General features: G+C 39.5%; 1 protein-coding gene and 1 pseudogene across 1 annotated transcript; both read right to left on the reverse strand.

Annotated features, from left to right (window-relative positions):
* Nucleotides 1-302: 302 nt before the first annotated feature.
* Nucleotides 303-16,594, reverse strand: RAB32 (RAB32, member RAS oncogene family). The gene is made up of 3 exons (XM_039846959.1): nucleotides 16,234-16,594; nucleotides 5,715-5,992; nucleotides 303-1,461 (listed from the first exon to the last, which is right to left on the reverse strand). The coding sequence occupies exons 1-3, from the start codon at nucleotides 16,487-16,489 to the stop codon at nucleotides 1,312-1,314; spliced, it is 684 nt and encodes a 227-aa protein (XP_039702893.1). The 5' UTR covers nucleotides 16,490-16,594; the 3' UTR covers nucleotides 303-1,311.
* Nucleotides 3,846-3,964, reverse strand: LOC120589431 (uncharacterized; annotated as a pseudogene).
* Nucleotides 16,595-18,010: the final 1,416 nt, after the last annotated feature.

An 18,010-nucleotide genomic window follows, 5' to 3' on the forward strand; every position in this document is an offset into this window, starting at 1 on the left:
AGTTTTTTTTTGTTGTTGTTGTTGTTTTTAATCTTTCTGCTCTCAATAAATGCACAGATCTTTCCTATCCAAGTTTGTAATAACGTATAAGACAATTTGGTCAATTGCCTCATTTCACATTAGCTTTGGATTATGTCAAAAAAACCTTTAAAATTCCTTTGAAAGAGATAACTTGGACCTTTCACATGATATCGAGTCCCTTAAAAATAAAAGACAAAAGTGAACAGACACAAAGTTTTCTAAGGCAGCAAAGTATAAACCCCCCATGACCTTTCTAGAACTAAATTAATTCAAAACAAAGATCTCAGTCAAAATATTTATTCTGTTCTTAATTGGGTTCAATAATACAAATATTGCAAGCCAGACTTAAGTTTCTCATGTATTATATACTTTAAATGTCCAAAACTTTACATAAAACCACACATGACCTAGTGTCTCTCACAATTCATACTATAGAATTTCTGACTTAACTGTAGGTGCTTTGAAATAAATTTTCTCCTTGACCACGACTATTATAGATTTGAAAAGACGTGCTCCCCTTAGAACTACAAGAGTAATCTCAATCAGGCCCTCAGGTAGAAACGTAAACACACGGGAAAAAGAGAGAAGGAACGAGGGAGAGAGAAGCGCTCACTGACATTGCTTCCCACACGTGGCGTCTAGATCCGAATACCAATGCGACAGGTGCTTCTTGAGTCATTAGAAAGGGTTTAAGAGAAATAACCGCATGCCGCACCAGCTGGACCCCGTCAAACTATGATATTTAAGGACAACAGTTTTATGTAAAGTATTAAAGTTTTGAAGGAAAAAAATTTGCTAAACAGTAACTTCGAGCCTTCTGTGGCTAACAGTCTGAAAGCCCCCCTTTAAAGTGAAGATGGAATACAAAAATACAGACTCATACACTTACTGGAAGGCTGCAGGGAAAGTTTTATTACCGCCCCAGCGCTTACTCGAAAAGCTATGACTCGGAAATCTTAGCACATCCTGAGCACTGTCACTTTAAAAGATGTTAAAAAGGATGTAAACATTATCCTGAATGTGAAGGCAGCAACAATAACAAGAGAAGCCGAAGCGTTCATTCCAAGGTGTAGAGCCACCGGGAGGACCGCTTACAACCAAAGCCCCATCTTGGCATAGGGTCCCAGGAGTGCCGTCACTGTCATTTTAAAAGCACAGCCCTGGGAAGTGTCACAGAGCAGTACATCTGCCACCTTAATCCATTCTCAGGAATTTGCTCCAAATGGAGAAATCAAGTCAGGCTGCATGCCACAAGCACAAGGATGAGGACGAGAGAGGCGCCACGCCACGTCAGCAACACTGGGATTTGCTCTCTGCCGTCAAGGTCTCCTGTTCCAGTTTAATACTGTCCGCGTCGATTTCTTCGTTAGGAAAGCTTTGGTGGTTGGCGAGAATATTCTCCACTAGGAACCGGGCTGCTTCATCTATGTTTATGTTATCCTGTAATGCAGAAATGAGGAATAGGATCAATTCTGAGGATTAATTCTTAGAAGAAAGCGTTACGGATATTACTGAGACCTAGGAAAATTCCTCAGAGAGGGCATTATGAATACACTTCTCCTCCAATACTAAAGTGTTTGCCCAGAGTTCAATGCTATCGAGTAATGTGGCTATGGAACCTTCTGCTTTCTCCAAAGAATCATCCTTTTTTATGTTCTTGTTTTAAACTTCTTGCTGCTGAGGTTCAAAGAACTATTCTGATGATTGAAAATGAATCTTTACCCTGCTCTGCATTGCCACTCACATAAATAAAAGCACTAAGGTGAAAAAAATCCCTGCCCTTGAACATCTAATTCAGGTATTCAGGATATATTATAAAGAAAGATGCTCTCCCATCTCTGAGTACAAATTATTACTTTTAGTTGTCACATATAAATTAACTTGAAACAATGTTGTAAGTGTGATGTCTATTTAGACAATCCTAAGGAATCATTAGCTATCACATTTGAGTGACAGATTTAGAAGTAGACATTAAATACACAATAAGTACACATAGCAAAATTTGTGATTTTTAAAATATTTATCATTTTAAAATAATTTCAGATTTACAAAAACATTGTAAAAATTCCTATACACCTTTACCCATATTCCTCAGACATTAACATCTTAACCAGAGAACAACTATCAAAATCAGATAATTAGATAATACTATTGTTTCAGAATTAATCTATCAACCTTATTCGAATTACACCAACTGTCTCAATGTCTTATTTCTGATACAGGTGAGCAGCTGTATTTTGTGTTCATATCCCCTGGTCTCCTTTAATCTGAAACAATTCCTCAGTCTCCTTGCCTTTCATGAACTTGACACTCTTAGAGAGTACTGGCCAGACCTCTATTTGGGTCTGCTTGATGCTTCCTTATCATTAAATTCAAGTTGTGCATTTCTGACAGGAGTAAGACATAAGTGGCGTGTCCTCCACAGTGTGTGAGAAGGCACGCTCACTTGAAGTCCTGTCTACCAGGCTTCTCCTTTGAAAAGCTACTATTTTAACTTACATCATAACTAAAAATATATAAATATCCTGTTTTTCACCATACTTTTTCCCATTAATTTTAGCATCAATTTTTTCTTCCCTAAAACAATTATTACCGTGGCATTTAATGGTGATTTTTTTTATTTCCAACATCCCTTCTACATTTATTAGTTGGAATTCCACGGTTAGGTAGAGCTTTCTCTTCTCTCCCACTTATTTATTCATTTGTTCATTCATATCATGAATTATTATTTTATTCTATGGATTAAGTCCATTACAATATTATTTACTTTGTTGCTCCAATTATCTTAGATTTTGGAGCTCCTGTAAGTAGGCTCCTGTCTTTTCAACATGTCTCCATCCCACTTTGTAAATGTTCTTTACTTTCTGGCACCACAAAAAAAATATCTCAGTCACCTCTTTACTTTCCTTGTCCCACCAATCCTGCAATCAGTCATTTCTCTAAATGCAGTTAGAGAACATCATAATTATTTGATATACTGGGGAATCCTGGTCCTTTTTACTGGAGAACAATAGTATTTAAAATTACTGAGGACTCAGTAAATTCATTAGTTCTCAGCAGACAGATGTAGTTAAATTAAATACATGTGTGTATCCATACACACATCAATATCTATATTTGTTTATACATATATAGTGTGTATGTGTGCATGTGCACATGCATAAACACGGAAATCTACACACAGCATATAAATATTTTGTATTATATATAACGTAACATTCATATTGATCTCTCCAATTCTAATCTAGCACCGTGAGGTTCATGTTAGCCTCCTCCTTCATTTGTTATACCTTTCTCAGACAGTGAGAAACCTGCAAGACCTGTATCTCTTCCAGCATCGACAAGAGCTTTTCTACCTCCACTCCCAATGTATGAACTTTAATTAAAGTATTGATCTCTGAATGTCCAAATGTCATTTAGTTCTCACCGTCCCCAGTATATCAAATAATTATGATGTTCTCTAACTGCATTTAGTAGCAATTGATGAGGAACAGAAATTCTCATGTTGTAGTGTAACTGGTCACGTATTTTCATATTAGGAAGCCATTTTTTGCCATGAAGGTGAACAGATGAAATTCATGACTTCAAAACTGCCTTTTGACTACATTCCTATTAGAATTTAGATCACTGGAATTCAAGCAGAAATTAGATTTGAAGTTAGCTGCCGGCCAGGTCAGAAGTATAGGTATTAGTGACCCTTGGACAGTACTTTGAGTCTTTTTTTTTTAATTTTTTTTTAGGCAAGGCAACCCTTGGTTGACCTCACAGATTGCAAGGACCTTGTCAGCTTATAATCTCTTATTTTTATTTTATTTTATTTTTTATACCTACAGCACTTGGTCTTCCTAGGTGGTCTCCCATCCAAGTACTAACCAGGCTCGACCCTGCTTAGTTTCCGAGATCAGAAGGGATCAGGCTTGTTCAGGGTGGCATGGCTGTAGATGTTAATCTTGACTAAAATTTTTAACCTAAATTTTACATTACAGTTATTCTCTTGGAACACTCCTGGCTTACTAAGGAAATTTTGCGGAAGGTGTTTCTAATATATTTGTAGGAAAGCACAGAACATGCCTACGACCTTTTCATTCAACCAATGTTTTCCTCCTCATCCCTCTATGTAACGCTATCTATAAATATAACAAAGCTGATGACTTATGCAGTCTCAAACCACAGGCCACATGACACAGTTGCTTATGAATCTTCCATCTATATTCTGGGGATAAATTTGGATTTAGTAGATGAATGATTAATTCAAATAAAACCTAAAGAGGATATTTTATCTATAAAATACACATCTCCTCCACCAAATCTCATGCTCTAATAAACAGTTTCATACACCATTAATGTTTTTCCAACCAAGTTAAGAGGCAAAGCGAATTGCGTGACAGACACAGAGAGCAGACAGAGGGCTCAGCTTCCAGAAAATGTCTCTCCTATAAGAAGCCTTCCTTTCTGTGATTTCTTACTTCCTGTGTGGCCAAGTTCTCATGCAGCTTCTTCTCTGGGCTTCGTTTCTCTTCCACCACTATTTTCTCTTTGATTATAAAACTAAATTTTCAGACACTAGAATATATTCATTTAAATAAACGGTCTTTAGCTTAGGAGTAAACACTTCTGCCTCCTCCAGAAGATTTTTCCCACTGACTCCATTATCACTCAGTATTTTCAGAGTAGGCTTTTGCTTCTGTTTTTCATTATTTTCATCATCAGTGGCACCAAATAACCTTAAGATTTTAGAGTGGGTTTCTTGTAAAACTAAAAGCAACCTGGATGGGTGAGTAGGAGGGACAATGCTTTTTTTTTTTTTTAATATATATAAGAAATTCACAGAAGGCATTCTAAAAGCTGGAACTGTGGTAAGATTACACTAGGCTTATGGTTTTGAGTTTGTCTGTCATCACAGAATTTCTCAAACATTTCATCATTCTTCTATAAGTCTCATTGTTATGTGACATCTAAAGGAAAAATGCCAATACACATAACAAGCACCCTCCACCCTCCAATTTTTGTGCTTGTGATTTTTACTTTCGCTTTCTTGTATATCTAGGCTGTTAAGATTTTCAACATCCAACTTAAGTGCCTTTGTTTTTCAAAAACATTTTATCCAGGTTCCCATAATGGGTGAAAAAAAGTTCTCATTCTACTATTCATGATGAAGCATGTCACAAATGTTGATACTAACCTCTTGTTCAAATTCTCTCATACACAGTTAATATAAAACTCTTTGAATGTCATCTGAGTACATTGTCTCTCTGATCCACTCGATGCCTTTGTTAGTCCTGAAAGTGAATTCTATCTTCACCAGGGACATGGCCCTATGTTTCATTAAGCCTTCCATAAAAAATCAAAAATGTTTGCGCTTCGCAATATACCTCATACCCCATAAACTCAAGGTGCATGAGAACTTCAATTGAAGACTCAAATACACAAGAAAATGTCATTTGCTATTTGCTCTAAATAACAGCTCATTTTGATTTTAATGTAAACTCTGTCCTTCTATTCACCTCCCTACTAACCAGTTCTGAAAGCATGCCTGTCGCTGACTAAAAGAAGATATAACATGTCCATGCTGTGCTTCGCTTTTTTCTAGGCTTCCAACAACCACTCACATAGATCCATCTAAATACTTCATAGTTATAGCTCAGGTTTACAAGTTAAGAGCAGAGCAGATACAAACGCAAAGCAGATCTCACCTTTGCAGAGGTTTCAAACCATCCAGTGAAGCCATGTTCTTTGCAGAACTGCTCCATCTGGGAAGGATTCTGGCCACCATCTTTTTTCTGGTCACATTTGTTAGCTAAGAGGACAACAGGAATAGGGCCGCCATTTGGAAGATGGACTTTACTATCTAGATCACTTTTCCATTTCAAGACTGCCTCAAACGTGGAACCTCTTGATATATCAAAGACTACAAAAGCACCAACAGCTTCTTTGTAGTATACTCGAGTCATGTTGCCAAATCGTTCCTGCCCTAGAAATAAATATAATAAGAGGTTAAAAACTCCTATTCAGACACGGTCTCAATTTAGATATAACTCCTTTGACCCTGAGAATAATGCTAGAAACACTCACTTCCCATTCCATAGCAACATTAGCTGGCGAGGTTCAGGACATAGACACGGAATGGACTCACAAAGCAGAAGTAGCTGATCATGAGGTCTGAGTAGACAATTAACTAGTTTTTGTTTTGTACATGTAAAACGCATTCTCCATAAACATCAAGACGAGAGAACTTAAAGTCACAGAGCCCATCGTTTCCCCCTCCACTTCCCTTGGTCTAAGAGAAGAGAGAGAATAAAGGAAAAAAGTAAGCCCGGAGGAAATCAGGAAGAGACAGGAACAGAAAGTGACGCTTGCAGGAAGAAGATAAGTGTAGTGGGTAAAACGCTAGTCACAAAGATGAGAACCAGACATGAGATAAAGGAGCCCATGTTCTTAACTCATCTCTCCTTCACGTCTCTAGCCTACACCCGCTTTGGACTCGGTGTGCAAGATTGTTCTTCTCCCCGAAGGCGGACACAGGCAAACCTACCACCTTAGCACAAAGAGGGGCACAGACTGGTTGTTATTAAAAGAAGGATTGATTACAAAGGTTTTCCAATGTTGTCCTTCTAAAATAATTTAACATGTTAAATACTGTGAGAAAAAAATCTAGTGCTTAATATATTATATAGGACTTTGCAAAGCATTCTCTTATGATCTGATATCATACTATTCTTTTATGTAGGACGGGCCCTTATCTTCATCTGACAGATAAGAAAAACAGGCGAAGAATTGCCTGACCAGGATTATGGCAGCACTAACTGAAGAAGACAGGAACTTCAACCCCGGTCTACTGGCTCCCGCAAGCCTACAGAAATGTAATGCCAGCCATTCTGAACTATCTTGCAGGTGCTTTGAGTTCTGAAGCTTACACTTTCAGTCTGTCAAGTTACTGAGTATACTGCTAAGGAAAATGACTGGTATTCAACGTAAATCTAACGTTTATAACTCTTTGACCAATGATAAAATCACTATGATGGGGCACTTTCCTATTAAAACACATGATAAAAAACACGCTTTATCTACATTTTATTGATAGTAACAAATGCAGAGCTACCCTCAAATTAATATTTTTCTGCTTCAGATTCTACTATGCCATCATACAATTTTAGATATTGCTTAATATCTAAAATAATGGAAGAATACAATAGTCAGGTTAAGTTCGGTCTAAGAAATAAATTTTCATTATTCTGGGATTCTACTTTCCACAAATATATAAGTAAAATGCAGAAAATTCCTGCCATGCTGAATGCAGGTTGTGTTCCATGACAGGAGACTAGGTAGAAAAGAAAGTCTAGTCATTAAATACAAAAACAGTTGCATACGTTTTGTTTTGTGGTGTGTGTGTGTGGGGTGGGTGGGAGGGGAGGGGAGAGTTAAAGTTTAAAGCAATATGGAAACTCGGCAGGACCTGAGGGATCTTCCCCTTACTAGGTCGCAGAAGTAGTTCAGACAGGGTGGAAGAACACTCGGCAACACCATCTTCCTTGACCAGTGCTGCAGCCATTTCTTACCAGAGAGGGGAGGCCACATTCACGCTTTCCTGACAAAACACTATTATGACTGGAAGATGACATGCCACAGCATCTAGATAAACCTCTCTTATTTTATAGATGAGAAAATAAAATTCCAGGGAGATGACGTTACTCAAATTTCCTAGGCTGATTAGTTATCTAATGTGCTATCTGATGTGTTAGCAAATATTTTCTGGAGTATACACACTGCTCCATATGCCCCCGTGTTTCCAAATAGAGCTAAAGCAGTACCATCGGCCTTGGAGTCTCTCCTTAAGGATAATAGCACAGCCCTGTCCCAAAAGTTGACCCCTTGCAATCTGAGTACTTTACACAGCAGCCAAGGGAAAAGCCCCACTGCTGAATGCATGAGTGAACCCAGGACTGGGGACAACCTCTGCCAACCACATTGCTGTGGACACACTGCCAGCGTATTCCTAAATGACTCTAAAATGTTTTACCCTTTTGAAAGATGAGTTCTTTCCTTTTCCAGAAGAGAGAACCATTATTATAACTAGACATCTCTCTCAGCAGTGAGAAAGGAGAAAAGGCACTGTACTAGTCATCTAGGTTCAAAGACATTTAAAGATGCACAATTTCGTATATAACTAGATAAATGAATCCTATGGTACACATGTTGGCAATAGGATTGAAATGCTTATCTAATATTTGGGGGTATCCAACACTAATAACTTTGTAAAGAAGTTGATAGGACATAATCTATTTCCAAGAATATACATTCCAATTAAAGAAAAGAAAACCACAAAGTACTTTGCCTCATCTCTTCACATCTAATGCAAATTTTCAAAAGGGCAGTGTTTCCTTGAAATGGATAGTATTGCGTTCTGGACGGTTACTAGAAGTGCAGGCCAGACTTGCTTTCTCTTATAATTTTAACCACTGGTTTCCTTTAGTTTGTTAATGTTTGCCTCAATATTTCATCTTCATGCCTCCATTTGATAAATAACCGATATGTCTCTTAATGTCATATGAAACTCAAATATATTTTTCACAACAACAAACAAATCAAAGCAATAGGACGCTGGGAGCTCAGTTTTCTAAGTATAAATGCTTAACCTTTGCCCATCTACTGAGAATCACTGAGCTACATATTGCTCCAGGTGACTGAATAAAAATGTATAGTTTCTAGTTAGTGTATGTGAAGGCCTTTAAAAAAAAATTATTTAAATTTCATTGTGTGTTTCAGGGATGAAACACTTATAAAAAGTTTGTGTGGCTGGTGGCTGATAGAACAAGACCCAGTCAAAATTTATGTTTAGTCACTGGTTCTAAAAGGATAATGATCTGTCCATTAAAACCTTTTATAGCTGGATATAGGTAAGAGTAGGATGTCATAATGTGTCTTGGATTTTATATGTAAGAGGCTATAATTTGTAGCCACATAGGTTTTGCTATTTTTAAGCATCAAGTTAATGATTCATTATACTACTACTTTACAAGCTATTATAAACTTGCCCCAGCATTACATTTTAATATTTAACATGCTAAAGTTACAGGCATTGCTAAAAATAAAACATTTTTTTTTTTTTTACATTAAAGAACTACCATGATACTAACCAATAAAGCAATGTAACTAAGAACAGACTGTACTGCTACTTGCGCATTCCCCTTCTCTATACCGGCTTTTTGCACAATTTCCCACAAAACGAATGGCTGTCTTATCCTCAGTAAAAGGAGTCTAAAATATAATACATCAAATTAGCACTGTCTGATTTAGAATTGATATGCACTGAATTTCGTCGTTTAATACTGTACTACTAAGAAGGTAAAAGGAGTCACGTGACCACACCATTCTGCTCATCTATCTGGTTTTCTTTTTTATTATATGCAGGATGAGAGGGAGACAACATATCATGAAAACAATATTTTTGGAGTCTGAACTATCTGGATCCACACCCTCTCTCTGCAAGTCACGGGTGTACAGACTTCGGAGAATCTCTTACCCTTCCTGAGTTTGTTTACTTATCTGTAAACTGGGAATTATTCCCATTTCCCAGATTATCGTTAAGTATAAATGAGAGTGAAATTGAATGACAGTGACTAGAAAACAGCTTTTTATAAATGTGAACTATTATCATGTAAGAGGGCTGATGACCAAAGTTTCCAACGCTGGGATTCTATGCTTACATTTGAAAATGTATTTCCACCTAGAAAACTGAGTATGATGGGGAAAGACAGGCAAAGTTGACATTTAAATCACTTACAAAGCACTGTCTTTGCTCATACCACCACCTTTTGAGATTGAGTTTAAGCCTGTTTGTCAAGCAAAAGAGTAACAAAACTGAATACCAAACAACAACAACAACAACAAAAAACAGCAATACCTACAGTAAAATAAAAATAAACTGCCTTTGAGATGGTAGCAGCATTATCAGTAAGTAATCCTCAAAACTACCTATTCTCAGATACATGGCAATTCAGACTCTGAATTTTTTTTTTTAAATCTTGAGCCACCTGGGCTTTTGTGGTATTTAGTCACTGTTAAAAACAAAAACAAAAAAACAACAACAAAAAAAACAGGTGACTTTAATTTAAAGTAAGGAGTAAAATAAAAATCTTTTTGATTTGTGTCCAAAGTCGTAATAGTTTAAGATATGGGCTTTTTCCTTTCTTACTTATTCAACGAACGAAGGAAATATACCATCTCTTTGTCCTCTAAATCTTCTTGTTTCCATATACTACTACCCACAGCGGGGCTTTTGAGCTAGCCCAGCAGATAAAGAGGGGGTGATGTGAAAATGAGAAGGGAGCTTATAGGTCATGGGGGTCAGAGTCAGGGAGCAGATAGGCTTGTCAGCTGAGTGGAGAACTTCTGGAGAGCAGTGAAAGGGTGGGTCTCCTGGCAGGGTGCGGCAAAGCCCTAGACAGAACAACTGTTCTCAACTTTAGTATAAATCAGGTCACCCACGGGGCTTGGTAAATTACCAATTTCCGGGCCCCACCTCTAGGAATTCTAATCTGGTAAGTATGGAGTATTGCTAGTTGCCTATTCCAGTATCACTCTGCAAAATTTTATTTGGGGAAGCAAGATATCCAACTAAAAAAAAAAAAAAAATCCCTAGGTTTTCTCGCTGCCCTTGCTGCAAGGCATACACATTTGACTGGACCTCAAAGACACATAATATGGCCAAGGAATAACCTGAGTGGTGAAATATCAGCTTTGGTCCATGAAGACTACGGTTCCGCTCGCCAGCCACAGACTGAGTAGTGAGAGAATTAACTCCCCTCTTGTTAAGTCAAGGGGTATGACGATGTTTGTCAGATGCAGCCACGTCTATAGATACAGTCTAGGCTAAAGAAGCTGCATTTCCAACACCTCACTTGAGTCTGATAGGGGAGGTGCCGTCGAATCACACTAACACAACAATAACAACAATATATTTAGCTTAATTTCAAGAAGCAATCAAAACTCACTGCTCAAGATGCTTAAGGAGAATATCTGGATAGACTATAAGGAGTGAGGAAGAAGAGGATGTAAAGTCATCTGTCAGTTTGAAAGACCAATAGAGATCTTTAAACTAAACCCCTGCTATCCATTTATTTCTATGCGATTCATCTCTCTTAAAAGAAGAGTGACGAAATTACAGGTTCCTAGCCTCCTTGATTGCAAAAGTCAAACAGCTTTTATTGAAAAATATAATTGAACAGAATTCATTTTCCTTGAACTTTTATCTCACCCTCTGGAAATATCCCCACATTTATGTCTGCACTTTTTTCACCATCTAAGAGAAGATCTCTACAACCACAACACAAATTTATCAATTTAACCCACTCTCTATTACTGAAGTGTTGATTAAGTGTGAAATTCTCACTATTTTGAGGATACGCTATTCTGGGGCTTCAAATCTAAGGCCTTCAAAGTTTTCTTCTTTGGACGCACACTCATCTCTCAACCTATTTTAATAAAAGCCTAGAAATATGTATTAATCATGTTTTTTATTCTCTGCATTTTATGTTGCTTTGTTGTGTGAGGCCTTGTGGACCAGGAGTGGAACTGACAATCCCAGGGTGGGCTAGGATGTAGAGATAGCAAACAATGTGTTGAGAGCAGGACTTTGATATGCAAACCAACCAATCTGCCTCGTTTTTCCAGGCTCCTGCAGTCCAGGACACTACGCTCTGCCTTCAATCAAATCTCGGCCAGGTATTAGACACCTAGGGACAATCCCTATAGCCCAGAGCCCACTGAAATCTTTCAAACTATCCAATCCTAAGCTTGTTCAGCTTGCCTACGCTGCCTTGCCCATTTCCTCACACAAAAACCACGATAAAGGTTCCAGTCCACGCTCTCCCCTCTTTGCTCCTTCTGCCTCTTGACTGACCCCCAGGGCTTCTCCCATGAGGCCCTGCATGGTATGGAGTGCTCCTTCTTCTTGAGAACTATGAGTAACAACCAACTTTTCAATGACAATTGTCTCCTGATGTGTTGGCCACGTCATACCTCCTCATAATGACAAAATCTTGGGTATGTTTTAAATAGAATAAGAATCATTGAAATTTCCGGAAGCTTAAGAAAATTAGAAGGTCAGTATAATATACACAGGATGAATAAGATATATTTGAAAGTAACACTGCATCTCTGGAATAATGCAATGGCTTACAGGTTTAATCAGTGAGGTCACAGTGTATACCAAACAAGCATCTGGGTGTGAACTACAACCATAAACCAATAAAACAGCTTCGTTATCTTCAGGATAGTCCATGGTTTGTAAATAGTCTTTCAAAATGCACCCCCCAAAAATAAATAAATAAATGATGGAGTCGATCAATAAGTATTTACTTTGGAAGTACTGTGCTTCATAATTAAGACAAGTATAATAACTGCAAATTCTGGATTGATAACATAAGGAGATGGTAATTGTTACAGTGGGTATAAAATGTGAGTCATATGTTCTAATATAAGGATAATCAGAACATTTGCTGATTTAGTACTTTCTATCAGCACTCCACTGTCTCTACTACCACTGTGAGCATCTTTTTGCTTGGGCTAATTGAGTCGATTAAGAATGGTTAACATATTCAAACAACGACAACAAAAAAGGAAAGGCAAAAGGCATATCTTTCTCAGGGAATTTCCATATGTGGTAACACAAATATGTTGTTATGCTCACCATCCAGCAGGGGCATCTGTGAGCACATGCACATTCAGCACTGGGACACACAAAGGTGCCTCAAAACTTATGAATTAATTAAGGAAGATTGAAAGACAGTAGGCTTTGTTTGTAATTCAGCAAATCAAGTGAGCCTGAATAAGACTGAGGATGGCAAGACTGTACAAGAGTCATATGTAATAAAAATTTTTTGATTTCCTATAAATGAATTATTCATTGGCCACCAATAAGCCCTAGGAAAGGTACTGTAGTATTCACTGTTTAAGCCAGAGACTACAAATAACTACATAGACTAATTCCTCAAAGCACTGCTTCTTCTTATTTAGGAGACACTTGAATATTTATAATCCCTGACTGATGGATACTTCGAAGAAAGCATACCTCAAGAAAGCATCAGAGGTAATATTCCAGATTCTTGCTCATGAAGGGTTATAGGAGAATTATGAAAAAGACAAGAAACCACTAGGTATAGTAATTGGCAATATGCAAAATGGAACAAGGAAATCAGGATCAACATTCTCATTTAGGATGGGAATTTTAAAAAGTGAATCTAAGTATGGTTTATATAATTTATAATGTCTTCCAACTTCTAAGCATGCATTTTATGCTTTAGTAAATAATATTTATATAAACTTCTGAGTGGGTTGTTTCTGATTTGTTCTATGGCCCAAAGGAGTGTTACTCACTTAGATTTTTATAAAGAAACTTTGATCCTAAAAACTGAAGGGTGATAGAACAGGCCATCCCCAAAACTGCCACCTGGCATAAGGATTATTTTGAACTAAAGGCCTCTTTTTGTTCAATCAGGTATAAAAGCATTTGAGTTTTGCCACTTGGGTCTTCATTTCCTTATGAGGGCTCTCATGTCATGTAAACTATATTAAATAAATTTCTTGCTGTTAATTTGTCTTACATCAATTTAATTCTCAAGCCCAGTAGGAAACTCTAAGAGGGTAGAGATAAAACTTTGCCTCCACTACAAAAAAGCAAATCACTTCAATAAATACATGAAGACTAAGTTAGATCTAAAGATTATATTAGATCTAAATGGACAAACCTTTTTAAAAAAAAAATATTTAGGCTAAACCAGCCATTCAACCCTAACTTTAAAATTCTATAGTTGCTAATAAGCTTATAATCAGTACTAAGCCAAATACCAATTCAGTTATAATGCATATTAAAAGATCAGGGATGGCTCTTGCCAAATCTTAATTTAGTATACATTTATTAAACTCTCTTGAAATTATTAACAAAGCATTCAATATTTTAGTATATTTCATTATGTGTTGAGCAGCAGTCTCAAAGCAGGTAGAATTAAGAATAGCAACAGCCTAACACAATAATTTCATTAAACTGCATTTGTATTTTAAGGGTATATCAATTAAATATGATAAGAAAGAGTTCGTGAGGCCTGTACCCAAGAGTCACTATAGTTGTTAATTTGAAGAGTTTAGCTTAAACTGCTTGGCCACATTTCCAGAAAGCATTTGGACACTTGCCAAAACTTTCAAGTATAGAGACGACATAGCTTCTTTACCACCTCTCCCATCTCAAAAGGAACGACAGAAAAACTAGTAAGTAATAACACTACACCTGAAGTTAGTCATATAAAGCTCTACTTACTGTTTCACAATCAAGGAATATTTCTATCCTTTGAGAATTAAATATGATTCAAGTTTATTACTACATAAGGCAAATATTTTAGCCACGGGGGAACTTTCTGGAGTGGCCTCCAATTTGCTTTCATGACATCATTACTACTTAATTCAAATGGTATGAGCTAGGATTCACTAGCAGCTCAAATACTCAAACCAAACATAGTTAATGATGATGTTCTCTAAACCTCTAAACCTTAAGTTAAAGCCAAGTTGTGTTTCTCAGTTTCCTTATATATTAGACTCCATCTCTGAAAACCTTACTTATAGGTTTTAATTAAGCCTTATTAGGTTAGACCTCATAAGTTTAGCTCTAACCTTACTAATTGCTGGTGTGTACGTGCTGAATGGTATCTAACGTCTAAGGGTCCCTTCTGAGATCTTAAAGTTCTGCTTTCCTTGCTGGCAAAGTTCAAGTTTTGGATTTGGGCAAAAGTGCAAGAATATTCCATGTAGGCCAATATATACCAGAGTCCAATATAGACGATGTCCCCTTCCTGGCTGTATAGGTCTGTTCAAGGATAGAAAAAGAAGAGATACCCCAGGACAAAAACTCTTAACCATGCTTTTGCTCTCCCAAGTCTCCAGTTGTCAGCATTTTTCCTTGAAGCTTAAAACCACAAATTTGCCACAAAATCTCTTATTTACCTGCAGTAGGACCCAATCATAAATAATAGTTAAGCACCATATTTTACATGAAGACTAAGGCAGTCAACAACCCTCCTAAACAGGGGTTTATAATTACCCTCATGGAAATCTACATCTAAATTGAAGATTCCTAGATAATGATTATCACATGGTAGATAAGGCAACCTTTAGAGTCCATGAATTTGACAAGAAGCAATACTATTGTTCATATGTGTTCTGTGAAATAGCAGGAAGTGTTTCGAAAGAAGACTCTGGCTTCAAAAGATGACTTTTCAAACGAACTTTTGGTTTTCTGTAACCAAAAAAAAAAAAAAAGCGGCGCCTAAGGCTGACTATCCCCTTTTCTTTGATGGATTGATGTACATAAATTTATTCTCATATCTGAGGCAGAGAAGTGTGTTCTTAAATAAAGGAATACATAAGTTATAATTCGTCTATATTTTATCAAATGTAATAAGCTGTGGATGAAAAGAGCACTACCTAGCGTACAGACCTGTCCCCACCTATGCTGCAGCTGGGTGACCACATCTTCTGTAAGCTTCAGCTGATGAGTCTGTATGATGAAGGATCTCTCCAACCCTGCTCTATTGCAGACTGGGCTTCCTATCACCGATAATGATTCCGAGAGTTAACATCTTTTTAAATGCCCACATCCCACCAACCACACTAGGCAAAGTTCAGGTTTTCATAAATTAGAGCAAGGAGCCTATGTACCCCCTTAAAGAGGGGTATTACACTCCCAAATGACAACTGAAAGCAAATGCTAGGAAAACAACATATGTAGGGGGTGGGCGGTGGAGGGGGCCAGGAACGGGGTGGGGATGGGGGGTGGCTAGGTGTTGCTTTAGGCAGGGAGGTAACAGCACGAAGTTTCAAGAGAAGCTTTCCCAAGCCTTCACCTGGGTGGCCGGACCTACGAATGAGAACATGATATACGAAGACGAGTTTCACTCACAAAGAGTCTCAGATCCCACTGGAGTCCACCCGACCACATCCCTTTCCATTTCCCTATGTGACTTATGGTGTGTTTCTTCTAAACGTTACACAGACAAGTTCAGGCTGAAGACAGAGAAAGAAAGTGATCGAGAGGATCCTAGTGGTCCCTGGCTCTCGACGGTTGGGAAACTGAGTGGACGCCCCCTTTCCGGAGGGCGCCTCCCGCCTGCCCGCCGCGGGGTCCCCACGTGTACGCGGCTCTGCCCCCCTCGCCCCCCCGCTTACCCGCGATGTCCCACAGCTGCAGGCGCACCAGCGTCCTACTGTCCCAGTTGAGGACCTTGAGAGCGAAGTCCACCCCGATGGTGGCCCGGTAGTGCTGGGAGAAGAGCTGGTGGACGTAGCGCTTGATGATGCTGGTCTTGCCCACGCCGAGTTCGCCGATGACCAGCACCTTGAAGAGGTGCTCGCGGGTCTCGGGCACCGCGGCGGCGGCGGCGGCCGCCCCCCGGCCCGGGTCCCCGGCTCCGCCGCCCGCCATGAGCGCCCCGGCCCCGCTCGAGCCGGCTAGCGGCTCTCGGACGAGCTCGGGCCCCGCGCCGCGCCCTCCCCGCGGCGCCTGCGAGCCCCGCCGGCCGCCCAAACTTTCCCGAGGACGCGCCCGCGACACCGCCTGACTGGTCACAGGACCCGGAACGGGCCGTCGCTCGCAGCTCGCACGGGGCGGGGAAAGGGCCGGGCTGGCCTGGACGGGGAGGTCCGGCCGAGGATGCAGCTCCCCGCCGCTGCCCGCGCTCGCCACGGGCCCGGCCAGAACTCCGGCACTTCCTCCCGCGTGGCGTCTCCTCCCGGCTGGGGCGGTGCAGAGCGCGGCCGCCCCCTAGTGGCCCCGGGGGAGCCGAGAATCCCCTGGCCGCCCGCTCTGGTGAGCCCAGGAAGTTCAAGGTCAGCCTGAGAAAGTTCTGAGGCCAACGAGCCAGCTCTGAAAGCCCCGGCTCAGAGCGCGGAGGGGCAGGAGGTGGTCTCCTTGGGGAAGGGGCCGGCCTGGGAGTAAACCACCTACCCTGGCTCTTTCCTGAGAGAGTTTGACACTGGAGATCATTGCCTTAGATTTATCTCTCGGGCCCACTTTAGAGGGATGCAAAGGAACAAGAAACTGGGAAATGACTCTGAACTTGATAAAAGACTGGCAGTGCTTTAGAATTTAAAGGAGGAGTGAATCTGAGGAAGGAGGTAGAGTCTCTAACACGGTCTTATTTTACTTTTCTAACAAACGCCAACGCCTTTGTAAGTGTTCAGCTAGTAGAGGCTCTGAGATAAATCCTAGGAATTGGTTGAAAAGTAGCAGGTAGTATTGAGGGCTTTAATTTTTAAGAAGAAAGTCTTACCTTGCTTGCTGTGTTTATAAAATCCTCTCTCATAATATTCGGAAACACCTGGCGCTAATATCCACTGGTAGCTCCTTAAATAAACTAAAGGGGCTGCTTACCCTGCTCTCTTCACCCTAACTGACAATCACTGAAAAATGTTTTTCAGAGGTGGAGGCGTTTTAAAATTTAGAAGTCAAGGTGGGTGTAAAACCGTTATTAGAATAGCTATTGAAAAATAGTGGATTTATTTCTAAAGAAGATTCGTGGCAGACCAGCATATGGCTTTTATATTCACCCAACTAGAGAGCCTTTCCAATATGTCTCCAGTTTGGGGAAAGAGGAAGTCCTGCAGTTATGGCCATTAGTAGCATATTGATCTAAACATACATAGGACCATAGATTTTTTGGGGTTCCTTCTCCAACCCTCCTAAGTTACCGCTGCCGTTAGAAAGAGAATTGTGCTAAAAAAATCACATGCGGTAAATGATTTAAAATTAGGAATGGTCACCACTAAAGGCAGGATAAAGGTGTGGATCCAGTGGTTCTCAACCTTGGGTGTTAAGAATTTTTCTTAAACAGATTACCAGGCTCACCTCCAGATGGGTTCTGATTCAGCAGAGGGGGTGGACCCAGATCATTTGCATTTCAAGCAAGTTCCCCAGTGATGCTGGTGCTGTGGGTCCAGGAGCCCA

Source organism: Pteropus medius, unplaced genomic scaffold (assembly GCF_902729225.1).
Source record: "Pteropus medius unplaced genomic scaffold, Ma_sr-lr_union100, whole genome shotgun sequence".
NCBI lineage: Eukaryota > Metazoa > Chordata > Mammalia > Chiroptera > Pteropodidae > Pteropus > Pteropus medius.

Bases quoted from the DNA above. Each gene is read 5' to 3' on its own strand.
- RAB32 (XM_039846959.1), bottom strand. From the start codon at position 16,489: ATGGCGGGCGGCGGAGCCGGGGACCCGGGCCGGGGGGCGGCCGCCGCC. The intron at 5,993-16,233 runs GTAAGCGGGGGG...ATTTATTTCTAG, and splicing joins GCAGCTGTGGGACATCGCGG to GGCAGGAACGATTTGGCAAC. The intron at 1,462-5,714 runs GTGAGATCTGCT...TCTGCATTACAG, and splicing joins GGTTTGAAACCTCTGCAAAG to GATAACATAAACATAGATGA.